This window comes from Aulonocara stuartgranti, assembly GCF_965226115.1.
Source record: "Aulonocara stuartgranti genome assembly, chromosome: 15".
NCBI lineage: Eukaryota > Metazoa > Chordata > Actinopteri > Cichliformes > Cichlidae > Aulonocara > Aulonocara stuartgranti.
The window spans coordinates 26,766,115-26,781,525 of NC_138951.1; the positions used below are offsets into that span (position 1 = coordinate 26,766,115).

General features: G+C 42.9%; 2 protein-coding genes across 6 annotated transcripts in view; both read left to right on the forward strand.

The window, feature by feature from the left end:
- The window catches only part of cep43 (centrosomal protein 43), a 43,013-nt gene extending 42,682 nt beyond the window's left edge, over positions 1-331 (forward strand). For all 5 annotated transcript variants that reach the window (XM_082507034.1, XM_082507031.1, XM_082507033.1 and 2 more), the window contains 2 exons: positions 1-88; positions 163-331. In XM_082507034.1, the coding sequence (XP_082363160.1) occupies positions 1-88; positions 163-243 (169 nt within the window). In that variant the 3' untranslated portion in view covers positions 244-331. The remainder of the gene's footprint in view (positions 89-162) is intronic.
- A 2,789-nt stretch (positions 332-3,120) lies between these two features.
- On the forward strand, positions 3,121-13,021 carry ccr6a (chemokine (C-C motif) receptor 6a). The gene is given in 3 exon segments (XM_082507036.1): positions 3,121-3,229; positions 10,234-11,438; positions 11,440-13,021. Coding segments are annotated over 3 exon segments (1,368 nt in total). The 5' UTR covers positions 3,121-3,141; the 3' UTR covers positions 11,515-13,021.
- Positions 13,022-15,411: the final 2,390 nt, after the last annotated feature.

A 15,411-nucleotide genomic window follows, 5' to 3' on the forward strand; every position in this document is an offset into this window, starting at 1 on the left:
TCACCGCTCTGAGTTCTCCAAGAGCGAGCTGAGCATCGGCGAGGAGATCGAGGAGGTTTCCATTGAGGGCCCCGACCACAGCGACAAGGTGAGACCATGCCCCTGCAGCTCCACCTGTAGCTCCACTTGCAGCCTCAGGCTCATTTCTGTCTCTGTCCACAGGTGGATGAATCCACTCAGGACGTCAGCATCTCCCAGCTCAGTCAGAGTCATGGAGCCGACTACATGGAGGACGTGAGCTGAGCCTCCTATCATGCACCTCTTCTTTATATCCTGATATTTAAGCTTGTACAGTCTCAGTGAAGAATAAAGCTCTGTGTTCATAAATCAATACATCCTCCCTGGGTTTTAGTGTGTGTGTGTGTGTGTGTGTGTGTGTGTGTGTGTGTGTGTGTGTGTGTGTGTGTGTGTGTGCGTGCGTGCGTGCGTGCGTGCTATCATGACCGTTGCTCAGCGGGTTGGGAAGCGCATCTGTAACCGGAAGGTCGCTGGTTCGATCCCCGGGCTCTCCGTCCTGGTCATTGTGTCCTTGGGCAAGACACTTTACCCTGCTGCCTACTGGTGTTGGCCAGAGGGGCCGATGGCGCGATATGGCAGCCTCGCTTCTGTCAATCTGCCCCAGGGCAGCTGTGGCTACAACTCTCACATTCATGTGAATGTGAGAGTGAATGAATAGTGGCATTGGGTGCCTTGAAAAGCGCTATATAAATCCAATCCATTGTTATTATTATTCAATGAGTGTTTAACATCGCTGTGGACAAATTTTGGCCCACTAGTCTTTACCCAGTAAGCTTTAGGGCAGGAAATGATGATGGCCATCAGAACCATGAATTCCGCTCTGTACCAGAAAATGGTCGAAGGCAGAATTCATGGTTTGTCCTGAAGCTGCAGTGTTAGCAGACCATCACACTACCACCACCATGTTTGACTGTTGCTGTGATGTCTTTATGAAATGCTGTTAGTTTGACGCAGGACTCAAATGCTTCACAAAGTTCAGCTTTTGTCTCGTCAGTCCACAGAATATTTCGATTCCGTTTTATTTATACAGCACCAAATCACAGCAACAGTCGCCTCACAGCACTTGATATTGTAAGGTAGACCCTACAGTAACATATACAGAGAAAAACCCAACAATCATATGACCCCCTGTACACTTTGGCAACACTGGGAAAGAAAAACTTTCTTTTAACAGGAAGAAACCTCGGGCAGCACCAGGCTCAGGTAGGGGCGGCCATCTGCCACGAACGATTGGGGTGAGAACAGGATAAAAGACATCCTGTGGAAGAGAGCCAGAGATTAATAAGTATGATTCAGTGCAGAGAGGTCTATTAACACATAGTGAGAGAAGAAGAAACACCCAGTGCATCATGGGAATCCCACACCTATTGCAACATAACTTATGGTCACCTGATCCAGCTCTAACTATATACTTTAGCAAAAAGGAAAGTAGGAAGCCTGATCTTAAAAGTAGAGATAGTGTCTGTATCCTAAACCCAAACTGGAAGCTGGTTCCACAGAAGAGAGGCCTGAAAAGGCTCTGCCTCCCATTCTACTTTTAAATACTCTAGGAACAACAAGTATCCTAAAAGTAATAAATGCATGAACTAGTTTTTCAGCGTCACTCTGAGACAGGATATTTCTAATTTTAGAGGTATTACACAAATGGAAGAACGCAGTCTTACATATTTGTTTAATATGTTCATTGAAGGACATGTCCTGGTCAAAAATGACTCCAAGGTTCCTCACAGTGTTACTGGAGGCCAAGGTAATGCCATCAAGAGTAAGAATCTGGTTAGATACCATATTTCCAAGATATTCAGGGCCGAGTACAATAACCTCAGTTTTATCTGAATTAAGAAGCAGAAAGTTAGCGGCCATCAGGGTCTTTATGTCTTTAAGACATACTCATCACTGCAGTTTAACTTATTGGTGTGTGTTATCTGGCTTCATGGATAGATAAAGTTGGGTGTCATATTCATAGCGAAAATGTATGCTATGCATTCTGTTGATACTGCCTCTAAATGAAAGACTCTAAATGAATATCAATGGTACTGAAAGTAGTTGTAGGTAATGTTACATCTGAGATGATTATGAGTCATTTTTTTTTTTCACTTTTTGTCAGCCTGGCTACAGTGCTGAAGAGAAACCTCGGGTTGTTCTTATTTTCTTCAATCAGTGATGAATAGTAAGATGTTCTGGCTTTGAGGAGGGCTTTCTTATAAAGCAACAAACTATTTCTCCAGGCTCTGCAGGTCTGTCCTCAGGGTGTGTGCCGCATTACGGAGGGAATCTTCCTTTTTACATCTCTATTGAATATTCACTCTGCTGCTGTGCGTGAGGGAGGTCAGCTTTTCTTTTACAGATATGAACGTGGTAATGACTGTTCTCCCTCCCAATAAAGAATAAACCTGCAGGCCTATGCAAGCTTATAATGATGTTCTTAGTTTATACACGGGCAAAGCTTACTTACAGCATGTGTTTGTATGTAAATATAATTACACTGTAATTTTACAGAAAATCTAAACATGTAATGATGCCATAGACTGTGTTACTACATGTTTCTGACACGTCTGTAATGCTGAGCGGTCCATGCAGAACTATATTAAAGCTGAGAGTCTGAACGTCACTGATGGTCTGAGAGTCATCTGAGGCGAAGCAAAACTACAAACAATAAATCATGTGTAATGCTGCTATGGCACTTTTAACCCCCCACAGCACGAGAGGAACCACAACAGGAAACCGACACAACAGATAATACAAAAATGATTTTTATCAGCAAACACACACACACACACAGCCTTTAATCTTACAGCAGCGACCCCCAAATGTTATAATGCTCTGTCTCCACAGGAGATATAAATAAAGTTCAGTGTGAGTAAAGACGAAGTGACAAGACCTTGGGCAGAAAAATGGAACAATTCTGACTTTTATTTTATTTCTTTTATCAAACTGTGAGAGGAAGCTGAGACGAAGAGCTGACATCACAGTAATGTGTGCTGAGCCGGGCACACACACACACACACACACACACACACACACACACACACACACACACAGAGGGCAGGGTAAAGAGGAAGGCTCGCACTGGGGTTTCTCACTGCTTTGTAGTTCTCTTTAATTGCAGCGCTTAGTGTTTGTTGGATGCTGTGCAGCTGCATCATCGCCCTCCTCATCCTTGTCTTCACCTGTGTGGCCTCAGCAGCCAGCTTCATCATCCACCGCCACACCTGTGAGTTTTCTCTGACTGGAGTTTTTGCTGTAGCGCTGACTTGAACGGTCAGACCCCAGCTTCTCCACATTGCTCTGCAGGCTGTGTCAACATTTCAGGCTGGAAACAGAGGCTGAAGCTCAGAGGTGGCACTTTGAACCTTCAGGTGTGTTTTTCCTGCTTTTCAATACAGCATGAGAGAAAGTTTGAGGTTAAACTCTGTTAAATGATGTAATGTGTGATATTTTTTAGATAAGATCAGGTGTGGTGCAGTGAGGCGTTTTCTGTTGATCGAATCGATAAGACAACGTTTCCCTCTGAATGGCACGTTCTGTCAGCTGCTCGCATGAGCACAGAAACCACACAGTAAATTCCTCTTTACTGCATCAAGAACAAAGTTTAATCAAAGAGAAACTGAGTCCATCAGCTTTGCAGCATCTCTGCAGCTCAGAAACATTGTCGTTAAATCACTGCAGGATAAAGTTTGTGCTTGCTGGAAGAAGAGGTTGCCGTCAGATGCAGGTTAATGATTGTCAACAGAAACATCAAAGCAGAAAATATCATGTTTATACTTTATCTGATTTTTAAACTTTGAAAAACAAAGAAATAAAAACCGTTAGAATCAATTTAACACGTTTTCTGGAGCCTGAACTTTTCCACTTGTCAGAAACGCTCAATAACCTCTGGCCTACCCAAATGTGGGTGAGTGGCTACTCTCAGAAGGACTCTAAGTATAAACGTGCGAGCCCAGGCAAGCTCCAAGCTGTCATGAACTGCCAGCTCACATTTCTCCACAAGCAGAATAGAAATCTTCCCATGAGCCTTGGTGGAACGGCGATGCGGCATCTGTGTCGTGCAGGTTAAACTGATCTTAAAGGAGAAATAAATAGTTCCTCAAACACCTCGGGTTCCTGCTCTGCACTTCTGCTCCCAGGGCCCTCGGCTCTAATTTGTCCCCTCAGACTTCCTGTATTTCAAATGTCACCTGCGGGGAAGCGAAAGGTCCAGAAGACCTCAGACGATTTCATCCACCACGCTGCCCCAAACATCGGACGTGCGAGTGGTGGGAAACGGCCACTTCTCGTTTGTGTCTTTCTGTCACCTGCTCAGGTGTTTGTGAATTAACTTCCTGAAAACCAGCAGCTGATCTCAGGCCAGCATTGAGCACACCTGCCCGCATACTCCAAATAATCTATTACATTTCCCGTCCTGTGATTAATGGACTGACTGAACTTTATTTAAGGCACAAACACACCTGTCAAATCAAAAATCAATTAAAAACACAATAAAAATATAAAAGCAAGACTTTCAAATAAATATAGTTGCATTAATTTAACATAAGAAAATAATAAAGATAAAAATAAAAACTGTAGACTACATGAGACTATATTCAGTTTAGTTTTATTTATACTTTTTATTTATACCAAATCAGAACAAAAGCTTAAAAACACAATAAATAAATACAGTTATATTAATTTAACCTATGCAAATGATAAAGAATTATAATAAAGAAAAGAAGACAATACAAAATAAACCAGACTATTAAACAAAATGAAGTTTAAAAGAAAACTAAAGGTATAAAAATCAAATATGAAGAATACAATAAAATACAGCAAACTGCAGAATAAATAAATTACACAAAGGTAAAAATATAAAGATATAAAAATGAAAATACATCAAATAAAAATGAAAAATGAAATTACATTAAAAAGATGATAAATAAAAGTTACTTTTCATTACTTTTGCTCACACTGGGTGATTACAGCTGGTAACATGAAATGAACTTGACTCGTGCCTTGCATTCATAGAGCATTTAGTGACATTTGGACATTTATTGATGACTAACTGCAGCTAAAGGTTAGGAGGAAGTTCTCTTATTTACAGGAAGCACATCGATAAAAAAACACACCTGAGCCTGTCAGTTAGACACACCTGGCTCTTTCGGCTCGACTTTAATCTTTGCCGCTCTCCGATGCATCCATCCATATGAATGTGTGCAAATGTAGTTAGACAGCACTCAGTTTAGTGTCAGTGCTTGTGAGAATGGGTGTGATTGGGTGAATGTGGCATGTTGTATAGAGCGCTTTGAGTACTCCGGGAGAGTAGAAAAGCGCTATATAAGAATCAGAATCAGTCCATTTGATATGAAGGTAAAAATGTGAATATGTGAAGAAGAACATAAGAGGGGTAGGTGTTTGTTGGCTGCGGATTGTGGGGGAAGTAACCAGGGGGGAAACCATGCATGCACGAAGTGGGTCACTCGCTGTTTCTGACCTCTTTTCTGCAAACTTCCTGCAAAAGCTCAAACACCTGAAATGGCGTGACGCGCACACCATTGGCACTGCAACAAGCATGTCCTCATCTGAGTTTACGAGCAGCAGCAGCTCAATGTAACCGGTCTCTGCACCACTTTCACACGTTTAACATGTCAAAGTCCCGTTTAGGTTTCAGGACTCGTAGCTCAGCGGGGATGAGTCAGATCAAGAGCAAGCGCTGAAATCTGGAGGCTGTAAAGTGTGTCACTCATTAACATCTCAAAGCTTTCTGTGACTGACACTGTCTGTTTTCTCTTTACAAATCAATCCAGACTTTCCTCAGAAGCTGTTTCCAAAAACATCTCACTGACAGACACCTCAGTCTGTGCTGTAACCAACACTTACCATCAGCCTCACATTGAGCTCAGAACCCAAACGAGGGCCAGGAGCCTCGCAGAGTTCTGCCTAGTTTACAATGACACAACAATGATCACATCACAGTGCAGGAACATGAACATAACACATGCAGAGAACAGCAACGGCAACATGAAAATGAGATAAAACTCATTCTTCAGATTCTTAAGAGGGAGATTATGGGAAAATGGGAACATTTAGAGCATTCAAGTGGACAATGGGACGTTTCAAAGAAATAAGCTTACACCCACTGTGAAGCTTTGTCACTGTGTTTGCATCAAAGTCACCAAAAACAGTGTTTAAATTAATGAATAAGAAGAGTCACTGTGGTATTTTGAAATGCTGTTTCATCAGCCGGAAACATGCCTGCTTCAGGTTAAAGTTATGGTAATAGTGTGGCACTTAGTTCTTGGAGTTGGTAATTTAGGATGACGTGTCTGGGATCCACAGGCAGTTCTGTGGATTTCCAGCTCAGGCTGCTTTCCACTGTCTCACAGCCTTGGACAGTGAACTCATCTTAGTGCTCCTAGAGTTTCACTGCAATAAAACGCTGGTGTTAAAAAGAAACACTGCGCTGGTTTGAGTCGTTTCTCTCTGATAGACTCCAAAAAACAGAGTTGTCATCACACACAGCGTTAGTCATGGAGACCCACAGGTTTCAATGCTGCGACCAATACTTATTCACATCATACATGCATGAGAAAGAGAGAAGGAAGAGCAGGCTAGAATTAAAGGGTGGGTTTGAAAACAGTAGTGAGACTTGCTGTGATGGATAGTTTGAACATGTGCAGAGGGAGACTGGATATATTGGAAAAAAGATGATGAAGATGGAGCTCCCAGGCAGGAGGAGAAGAGGAAGACCTCAGAGGAGGTCCATGGATTTAGTGAAGGAGGAGATGCAGAGGGTTGGTGTGACAAAGGAGGATGCTTGGATAGGAGAAGATGAATGCACATGATCACATGGCTAGAGAAAGGAGCTGAAAAACAAGAAGAAGAATTAAATTCTCTTGTGCATTACCATTAGAAATATCCTGTCTCAGAGTGATGCTGAAAAACTAGTTCATGCATTTATTACTTGTATAATACTTGTTCTTCCTTAGGCTTCAAATTTTCCTTTTTGCTAAAGCATATACAGGGAGTGCAGAATTATTAGGCAAATGAGTATTTTGTCCACATCATCCTCTTCATGCATGTTGTCTTACTCCAAGCTGTATAGGCTCGAAAGCCTACTACCAATTAAGCATATTAGGTGATGTGCATCTCTGTAATGAGAAGGGGTGTGGTCTAATGACATCAACACCCTATATCAGGTGTGCATAATTATTAGGCAACGTCCTTTCCTTTGGCAAAATGGGTCAAAAGAAGGACTTGACAGGCTCAGAAAAGTCAAAAATAGTGAGATATCTTGCAGAGGGATGCATCACTCTCAAAATTGCAAAGCTTCTGAAGCGTGATCATCGAACAATCAAGCATTTCATTCAAAATAGTCAACAGGGTCGCAAGAAGCGTGTGGAAAAACCAAGGTGCAAAATAACTGCCCATGAACTGAGAAAAGTCAAGCGTGCAGCTGCCAAGATGCCACTTGCCACCAGTTTGGCCATATTTCAGAGCTGCAACATCACTGGAGTGCCCAAAAGCACAAGGTGTGCAATACTCAGAGACATGGCCAAGGTAAGAAAGGCTGAAAGACGACCACCACTGAACAAGACACACAAGCTGAAACGTCAAGACTGGGCCAAGAAATATCTCAAGACTGGTTTTTCTAAGGTTTTATGGACTGATGAAATGAGAGTGAGTCTTGATGGGCCAGATGGATGGGCCCGTGGCTGGATTGGTAAAGGGCAGAGAGCTCCAGTCCGACTCAGACGCCAGCAAGGTGGAGGTGGAGTACTGGTTTGGGCTGGTATCATCAAAGATGAGCTTGTGGGGCCTTTTCGGGTTGAGGATGGAGTCAAGCTCAACTCCCAGTCCTACTGCCAGTTTCTGGAAGACACCTTCTTCAAGCAGTGGTACAGGAAGAAGTCTGCATCCTTCAAGAAAAACATGATTTCCATGCAGGACAATGCTCCATCACACGCGTCCAAGTACTCCACAGCGTGGCTGGCAAGAAAGGGTATAAAAGAAGAAAAACTAATGACATGGCCACCTTGTTCACCTGATCTGAACCCCATTGAGAACCTGTGGTCCATCATCAAATGTGAGATTTACAAGGAGGGAAAACAGTAGAGATGGACCGATCCGATATTACGTATCGGTATCGGTCCGATACTGACCTAAATTACTGGATCGGATATCGGAGAAAAATAAAAAATGTAATCCGATCCATTAAATATCACGAAAGCACCTCACAAAACTTGCAACACGCTGTAACTCACCTCAGAACGTTAGCACGTCGGAGCAGTATGCATCACGTGATAGAGCGGCTGTGGCATGCGGGACCTGTCGGTGGTCTGGATAGCATTTGGAGCTTCGCTAGCAACCCGGCATTTCATCTCCGACAAAGTTATCCCGAGAGAAGTAAAGCAAGTGTGTAAGTCCATCTCTGAATGTTTGTAAAGCATTCCTGCGTTAAGCTTAAGAAGCGATATATGGAGCGACTGCCTCTCCTGCTGCTACTTCAATCATGAAACTGCTTAACGATCAGCTGATCGGCTTTTCTGTCGCGAGTCCGTGTCTCTAGTTTGCTTTTGGCCCACTTTGCACCAGAAAGAGGAAACCAGCGGCTGAACAACAGCAGCACGTTTAAGCTTGATCAGCTATTGTTAGAATGTATTTATTATTACTTTCTACTCCAGGATCTTTTTCTACAGCTGACGGCTGTAACTGTGCAGGGGCGGATCTAGCAAAGTTTAGCCAGGGGGGCCGATAGGGCATGAACAGGGAAAAGGGGCACAAAGACATACTTTTCTTTCTTATTCTCATTTAAAATGTCGAGCTTTTAATAAATAATTATCTGACACCCAAAGTTTTAATTTGATGTAAAATGAATAGAAGTCAATTACTGTATATAGTGACTATTAAGTCTAATATATATACCCTAGTAAGCTATAGTACTTTTTCCTTTGGGAAGGTACCATCTGTGCAGTCTGCAATTTTGTTGAAGAAAGATGTTGAATCTATTTAATATTTCTTGAAAAATAATTGATTTCTGTGCTTTTTTTTTTTCACACTGCATCAAATTAAGGTTGATTACGTTGATTAAGCATCATGAGGTGGAGCGTGAGGGGTGGTTCCCTATTTTTTATTTATTTATTTTTGTTGTTGCTGGGAGTTGGAACCCTATTAGTTAGGTTGCTTAATATTTATGCTAAGTACTCTTTAAAATACCAGAATAGGGAGGATGGTGTAGGTTTAAGTTTATTAGATTGATCAGTATTGCTGAACTATGAAATATTTTTTTTTGCATACAGGTATAACAGAATAGCTTTAGTGTAGTTGTTGTTTTAAACTTGAGTATGAACTTATACAAAATGCAGCAAGATATTTAAAAAACAGTTTTGTTGATTAAAAAACACTATATCGGATTCATATCGGTATCGGCAGATATCCAAATTTATGATATCGGTATCGGTATCGGACATAAAAAAGTGGTATCGTGCCATCTCTAGAAAACAGTACACCTCTCTGAACAGTGTCTGGGAGGCTGTGGTTGCTGCTGCACGCAATGTTGATGGTGAACAGATCAAAACACTGACAGAATCCATGGATGGCAGGCTTTTGAGTGTCCTTGCAAAGAAAGGTGGCTATATTGGTCGCTGATTTGTTTTTGTTTTGTTTTTGAATGTCAGAAATGTATATTTGTGAATGTGGAGATGTTATATTGGTTTCACTGGTAAAAATAAATAATTGAAATGGGTATATATTTGTTTTTGTTAAGTTGCCTAATAATTATGCACAGTAATAGTCACCTGCACACACAGATATCCCCCTAAAATAGCTAAAACTAAAAAAAAACTAAAAACTACTTCCAGAAACATTCAGCTTTGATATTAATGAGTTTTTTGGGTTCATTGAGAACATGGTTGTTGTTCAATAATAAAATTATTCCTCACAAATACAACTTGCCTAATAATTCTGCACTCCCTGTAGTTAGGGCTGGTTCAGGTGACCCTGCACCTGAACCAGCCCTTAGCTGTTAAGTGTTTGCAGAGATGTAGTTGAATAACATGTGGATTTCATTTAATTTTTTATGAAAATACAGAGCTGATTAATGTGCGAACTGAAGATGCTATAGCATTCACACAGCTTCTTCATCATGTGTTCTCTGGTCTTCCTCTTGCCATTGTCTTTGTTTCACTGTGAGTCCATCAGACACATGTGCTGTAGTTTGATGTTTTCTCTCTGCTTGCTTTACAGTGATCTACTCTGCAGAGGATTTGGTGTCCAACCGATCATACCCCACGGAGATGTCCAACCAATCATACACCACGAATATGTCCAACCAATCATACACCACGAATATGTCCAACCAGTCATACACCACAAATATGTCAAACCAAGCATACCCTATGTCGACGTCCAATGATGACAATAATGTCATTGATTACCTAGATTACGGTGGATTTTGTTCATTTCCCAACAACCAGAGTGCGGCGAAGGTGATTGGCCCGTACATCCACTCTATCATCTGCATCCTGGGCTTTGTGGGAAACAGCCTGGTCATTGTTACCTACGCCTTCTATAAGAGGACCAAGTCCATGACTGACATCTACCTGTTCAACGTGGCCATCGCTGACCTGCTGTTCGTGCTGGCGCTGCCATTCATCGTCTACAACGAGCAGTGGTCGTGGCCGATGGGGCAGGTGGCCTGCAAGCTGCTGCGTGGCTCCTATAGTGTGAACTTGTACAGTGGCATGCTGCTGCTTGCCTGCATCAGCACTGACCGCTACATCGCCATTGTCCAGGCTCGGCGTAGTTTCAGACTGCGCTCACTGTCATACAGCCGCGTCATCTGTACCATCGTCTGGATCTTCGCTATACTTGTGTCCGTCCCCAGCTTCTACTTCTACAACTGGTACGAGCCATCACACTTGAGTGATCCTAATAACCAAACGCATGTTTGTGAGTTCAAGTTTAAAGACTCAGAAACAGCCGCTGCGGTGAAGGTGGGCATCCCCAGCACCCAGATCAGCGTGGGTTTCTTTCTGCCACTCTTCATCATGATCTTCTGCTACAGTGCCATCATCATCACCCTGCTGAAGGCCAAAAACTTCCAGCGGCACAGAGCAGTACGGGTGGTGCTGGTGGTTGTGGCCGTTTTTATCATCTGCCACCTGCCTTACAACATAGTGCTGCTGTATGACACGGTCAGCCTGTTTCAGGAGGTCTCGTGTGGTGAGGCGGACATGTTGGAGATGGCCAAGACGGTGTTCCAGACCATTGCTTACATGCACTGCTGCCTGAACCCAGTGCTGTACGCCTTCGTAGGGGTGAACTTCAGGAACCACTTCAGGAGGATCTTCAGGGACCTGTGGTGTCTTGGAAAGAAGTACATGGCCCCACGCCGCTTCTCCAGAGTCACCTCTGACTTCTACATGTCCTCCACTCGTCGATCGATGGATGGGTCCAGCAACAGTGGCGCTTCTTTCACCATGTGAAGACATCCATGTGTTGATCTCTGAAGCTCCAAGTCTCTAACTCACCTCTCCTGACTCACTTCTGTTTTACCGACGAGATTCTTAATCCAGAGTGAAATATTTTGAAGATAAAAAGATCTAACACCATGCTGCACATCTTGTTGTACTTCATCATTTTAATTGAGAAATATTCCAACTCCTGCATTTGACTGAAGACGAGTCTCCTGCAGAGCCTCCTGCTGTCTGTATTACACAATTGAAGCCCAGAGCTCAACATCTCCTGCAGCTGCAGATGATGAGCTCTAAGCGAGGATAAAAATAACCTTGAAGAGTTTCTCTGACTGATGTGTTCTTGAAAAGACTGATAGCGACTGGAAACTTCCCAACAGGCTGAGTGTTTCCTGTCTTCTGAAGGTCCAGAAAGGATGCAACAGGCTCTGATGTGTAGTCCTGCACACCTGAAATATTCCTGTGCTCAGGTAAAATAGATATGTGACCTGCATAGGCAGCAATAATCAGCTGCCTCTCCAGTGAGTCCCTCCTCCCACAGCTGAACTACGCCCCCTGGTCCTGGTTCTGCTCATGAACCAGTTCTCCACCTGCTGCACTTTCTGGTTAGAGAGACCCTCAAGAGCAGAACCAGAACTAAACCCACTCTAATCGGACCATCTGTACCAGGAACCCCGACAGCGAGCACATGAATTTTCAAATTAAGAGTGAGGGGGATTGTCCAATCCCCAACACACCTGATCAGCTCATTGTAGTAAACTCGTCATCAGACCAACACCTTCTAGCTCCTTGTCTGGTGACAATGTCTGTGATTGCTTTGTGAAAACTTTTAATGAGCTGTTTTTACTCATATCGCTGCCAGCCACCACCCATCAATGCAGATTAATAAAAGATGGCTGGCATTGCGTGGAGTACTGGTCATCAGGGTCAGGGGTCAGGCTTAGAGTTTGGTTGTGTTCCAGCCAGATGATCAATGTTACAGTGATTCTGTCATGTAAGTGTGTCACACAGTAAAATATATCCATATAAGGGATGAGCCTAAACCTGACCCCTGACCTGTTAGAAGGTTCCTCAGCAGACTAACTGGACATTGACCATTAAAACCTACCAACAAATAACAGCCGATAGGCTCCATCACCCACATTACAGGCATGTTTTCAATCCCTTTTTAAAATTTTGTACCTAAGAATTTTTTTTAATGTTAATTTGCTGTTTGTCATTTCATTTATATCAGAACTGTGCAAGTAGTCTGCATTGACGTGAATGTGTAATCCTAATCTGCTCACAGGTGATTTCCAGGATTAAGAATTGAAACTTTTCAGAGGTTTTCACATCCTCATTTAAGCCCTGATGAAATACAGGTTTTCAGTTTTAATTTTGTCTCAAGGCTCAAACATTTCAAAAACTCTGCTTTTCTTCATATCCAACTCTTATTTGTTGCAATTCCTCTCATTCTTTTTTTTTAACTGTTCGTGCCTGGGTTTATTTTTATGACACCCAATGTATCCTTTGAATGTAACATTACAGCTCAGTTGTCAGATTTGTGCCTTTCAGAATAAATGCAGTTTATTTCGTCTATTTCTACGAGTCTGAGTTTTTATTTTAACGTCTCTGTGGCTTTAATGGGATTTAAAGCTCTGGTGTTTAAAGGACGTTTACTGATTTCCTTTTAAAGGAGTGCAACAAAATACTTTTAAAGGAGTACTTTGTTGCACTCAGCTGAGTTACGGCATGACCTCAATGTTCAGACTCTTTGCAGAATTAGACTCCACAAAAACAGGACTATGGCTGTATAGGAATTTCTTTTACTTATGTATTAATCACATTATTTTATTGTATAATGCAGTGTTGCAGTGACGTGCCTGTGAGCTCCGCCGGCAGCCAGCTGTGCCAGAGTGACCGAGCCCCAGGCCCAGAGGCCGAGGGCACCCCACCCCCCAAAGGGCCCCGAGTGAGCCCCAGGCTCCAGGCCCCAACTAGCAGCCACCAGGAGTGAGCCGGTGTGTACCTGGACGCCCATCCCCAGACACCAAGAACCACCAATGCACCGATGTCTGAGGGCGTCTGCCACTGGCAGGGGGAGTGGTGGGGGGAGATAGCCTTATGGAGGCCTATCTCCCCCCACCACTCCCCGAGGTATAGAGGCCACTGTGTGTGTCGCTTAGACAGGTGGAGAGAATACATCACTTGTTCGTAAATAGAGAGAAGGAGAGAAAAAAAAATGAGTCTGATTATGTGTGTGCATATTTACTAATATGAGTACGCTTGACTTAAGTGTGTGTATCCTATACATCTGTGTGCACTGTGTGATTGATGTAAATGTGCTGCCGTTGAGCGCATGACTGTCCGTGATCATGCTTTACGTATATGTCGAAATAAAGGATGTTGTTTGTGGATGAGTCTGGAAGTAGGTGATGGAAGCAGTGAAAGAAAATAAGAAGAAAGAAACCAAGGACAAGGGTGAGCGGCATAAAAAAGACATGGGAAAAAAGAAAAAAAAAAACGAGAAGAAAAAAAATGGAAATATTCCAATTAGACCATTGACGGAGAGTGACAGTGTTAATTCTGCTACGATATCACACTTAAATTGCTGCTGACAGCTCTGCTGACAGTGTAACACTGGGCAGTGAATTCACTGTGTGCAATGCATGTTTTAGCCTCTATCTGACAGTGGAAATTGGAGCGTGTCTCTTCACTAACTGGACCTCTGGACTCCACATACCGAAGTCTCAGTGTCAGTGTTCTGTCATCTGTCCTGCCTTTTGGTAAATAATAAAACCATGTCTGTGACTTGAGTTCACACGCATGAATCAGAAGGACGCACATGAATGATATGACCACACTGAGGACAAACTGTGGATATGTGAGTGTATTAAATCAGACCGATGCATGAGTGAAAAACACAGACTGTCCAACACAGGAGTGTTAAAGTCACAACCTTCATGTACTGATTTGTTTCTGGGCATGAATTTTCATCAGTCCACTGTCACAGTATAATGATACAAACGGGTATGGTATATTTGAAGTGATGTTTTCTACTCTTCATGGTACAATGTGTAACATTTTCACTGCTAGGTGTCAGCAAACTTCAGATTGCAGTTAAGTTGTGTGTTTTTTTTTTAAATGAAGATTTAATAAACACAAATGGTGATAATAACTATTTATTATCACTTTTCCTTTTAACAACCAAATATAACTTCATTTACAAACATTTTGAATCCTGAGATAGGCTGCTTCTACTAAAACCTGACTGCTTCAATAAAACCAGAACAAGTTCCTGTATTTGAATACTTTCCTCCATCCTGCACATAGCAGCTAGCATCACACTGGTAGCGTTAGCACATTTTAAAGACCTATACCACACTAGAAGTAACAACAAGAAAAGTAAAATCAATACACAACATTCTCATAGCTCCCAACTGGATTTTACAAAAATATCTGAGCTTTACTGGCACAGTTCTTGTTGGGTCTGCGCTTCAGCAGCCCTGCTGGTTCAGAAACGTATTCCCGTTAACAAAGCAAGACAAACAGCGACTGATCGGTTTTAACTTGCGCAAGGGAAACCCCGGTCGGTGAAGTATGTCTGTGAAGGTTCTCAGTCATCCAGGTCATCGTAGTCAAAGGAGCTTGTAAAGAAAAGCGTTTGGACTTCTTTAAGTTCGGGGCGATCGTGGCTCAAGAGTTGGGAGTTCGCCTTGTAATCGGAAGGTTGTCGGTTCGAGCCCCGGCTTGGACAGTCTCGGTCGTTGTGTCCTTGGGCAAGACACTTCACCCGTTGCCTACTGGTGGTGGTCAGAGGGCCCGGTGGCGCCAGTGTCTGGCAGCCTCGCCTCTGTCAGTGCGCCCCAGGGTGGCTGTGGTTACAATGTAGCTTGCCATCACCAGTGTGTGAATGACTGGATATGTAAAGCGCTTTGGGGTCCTTAGGGACTAGTAAAGCGCTATATAA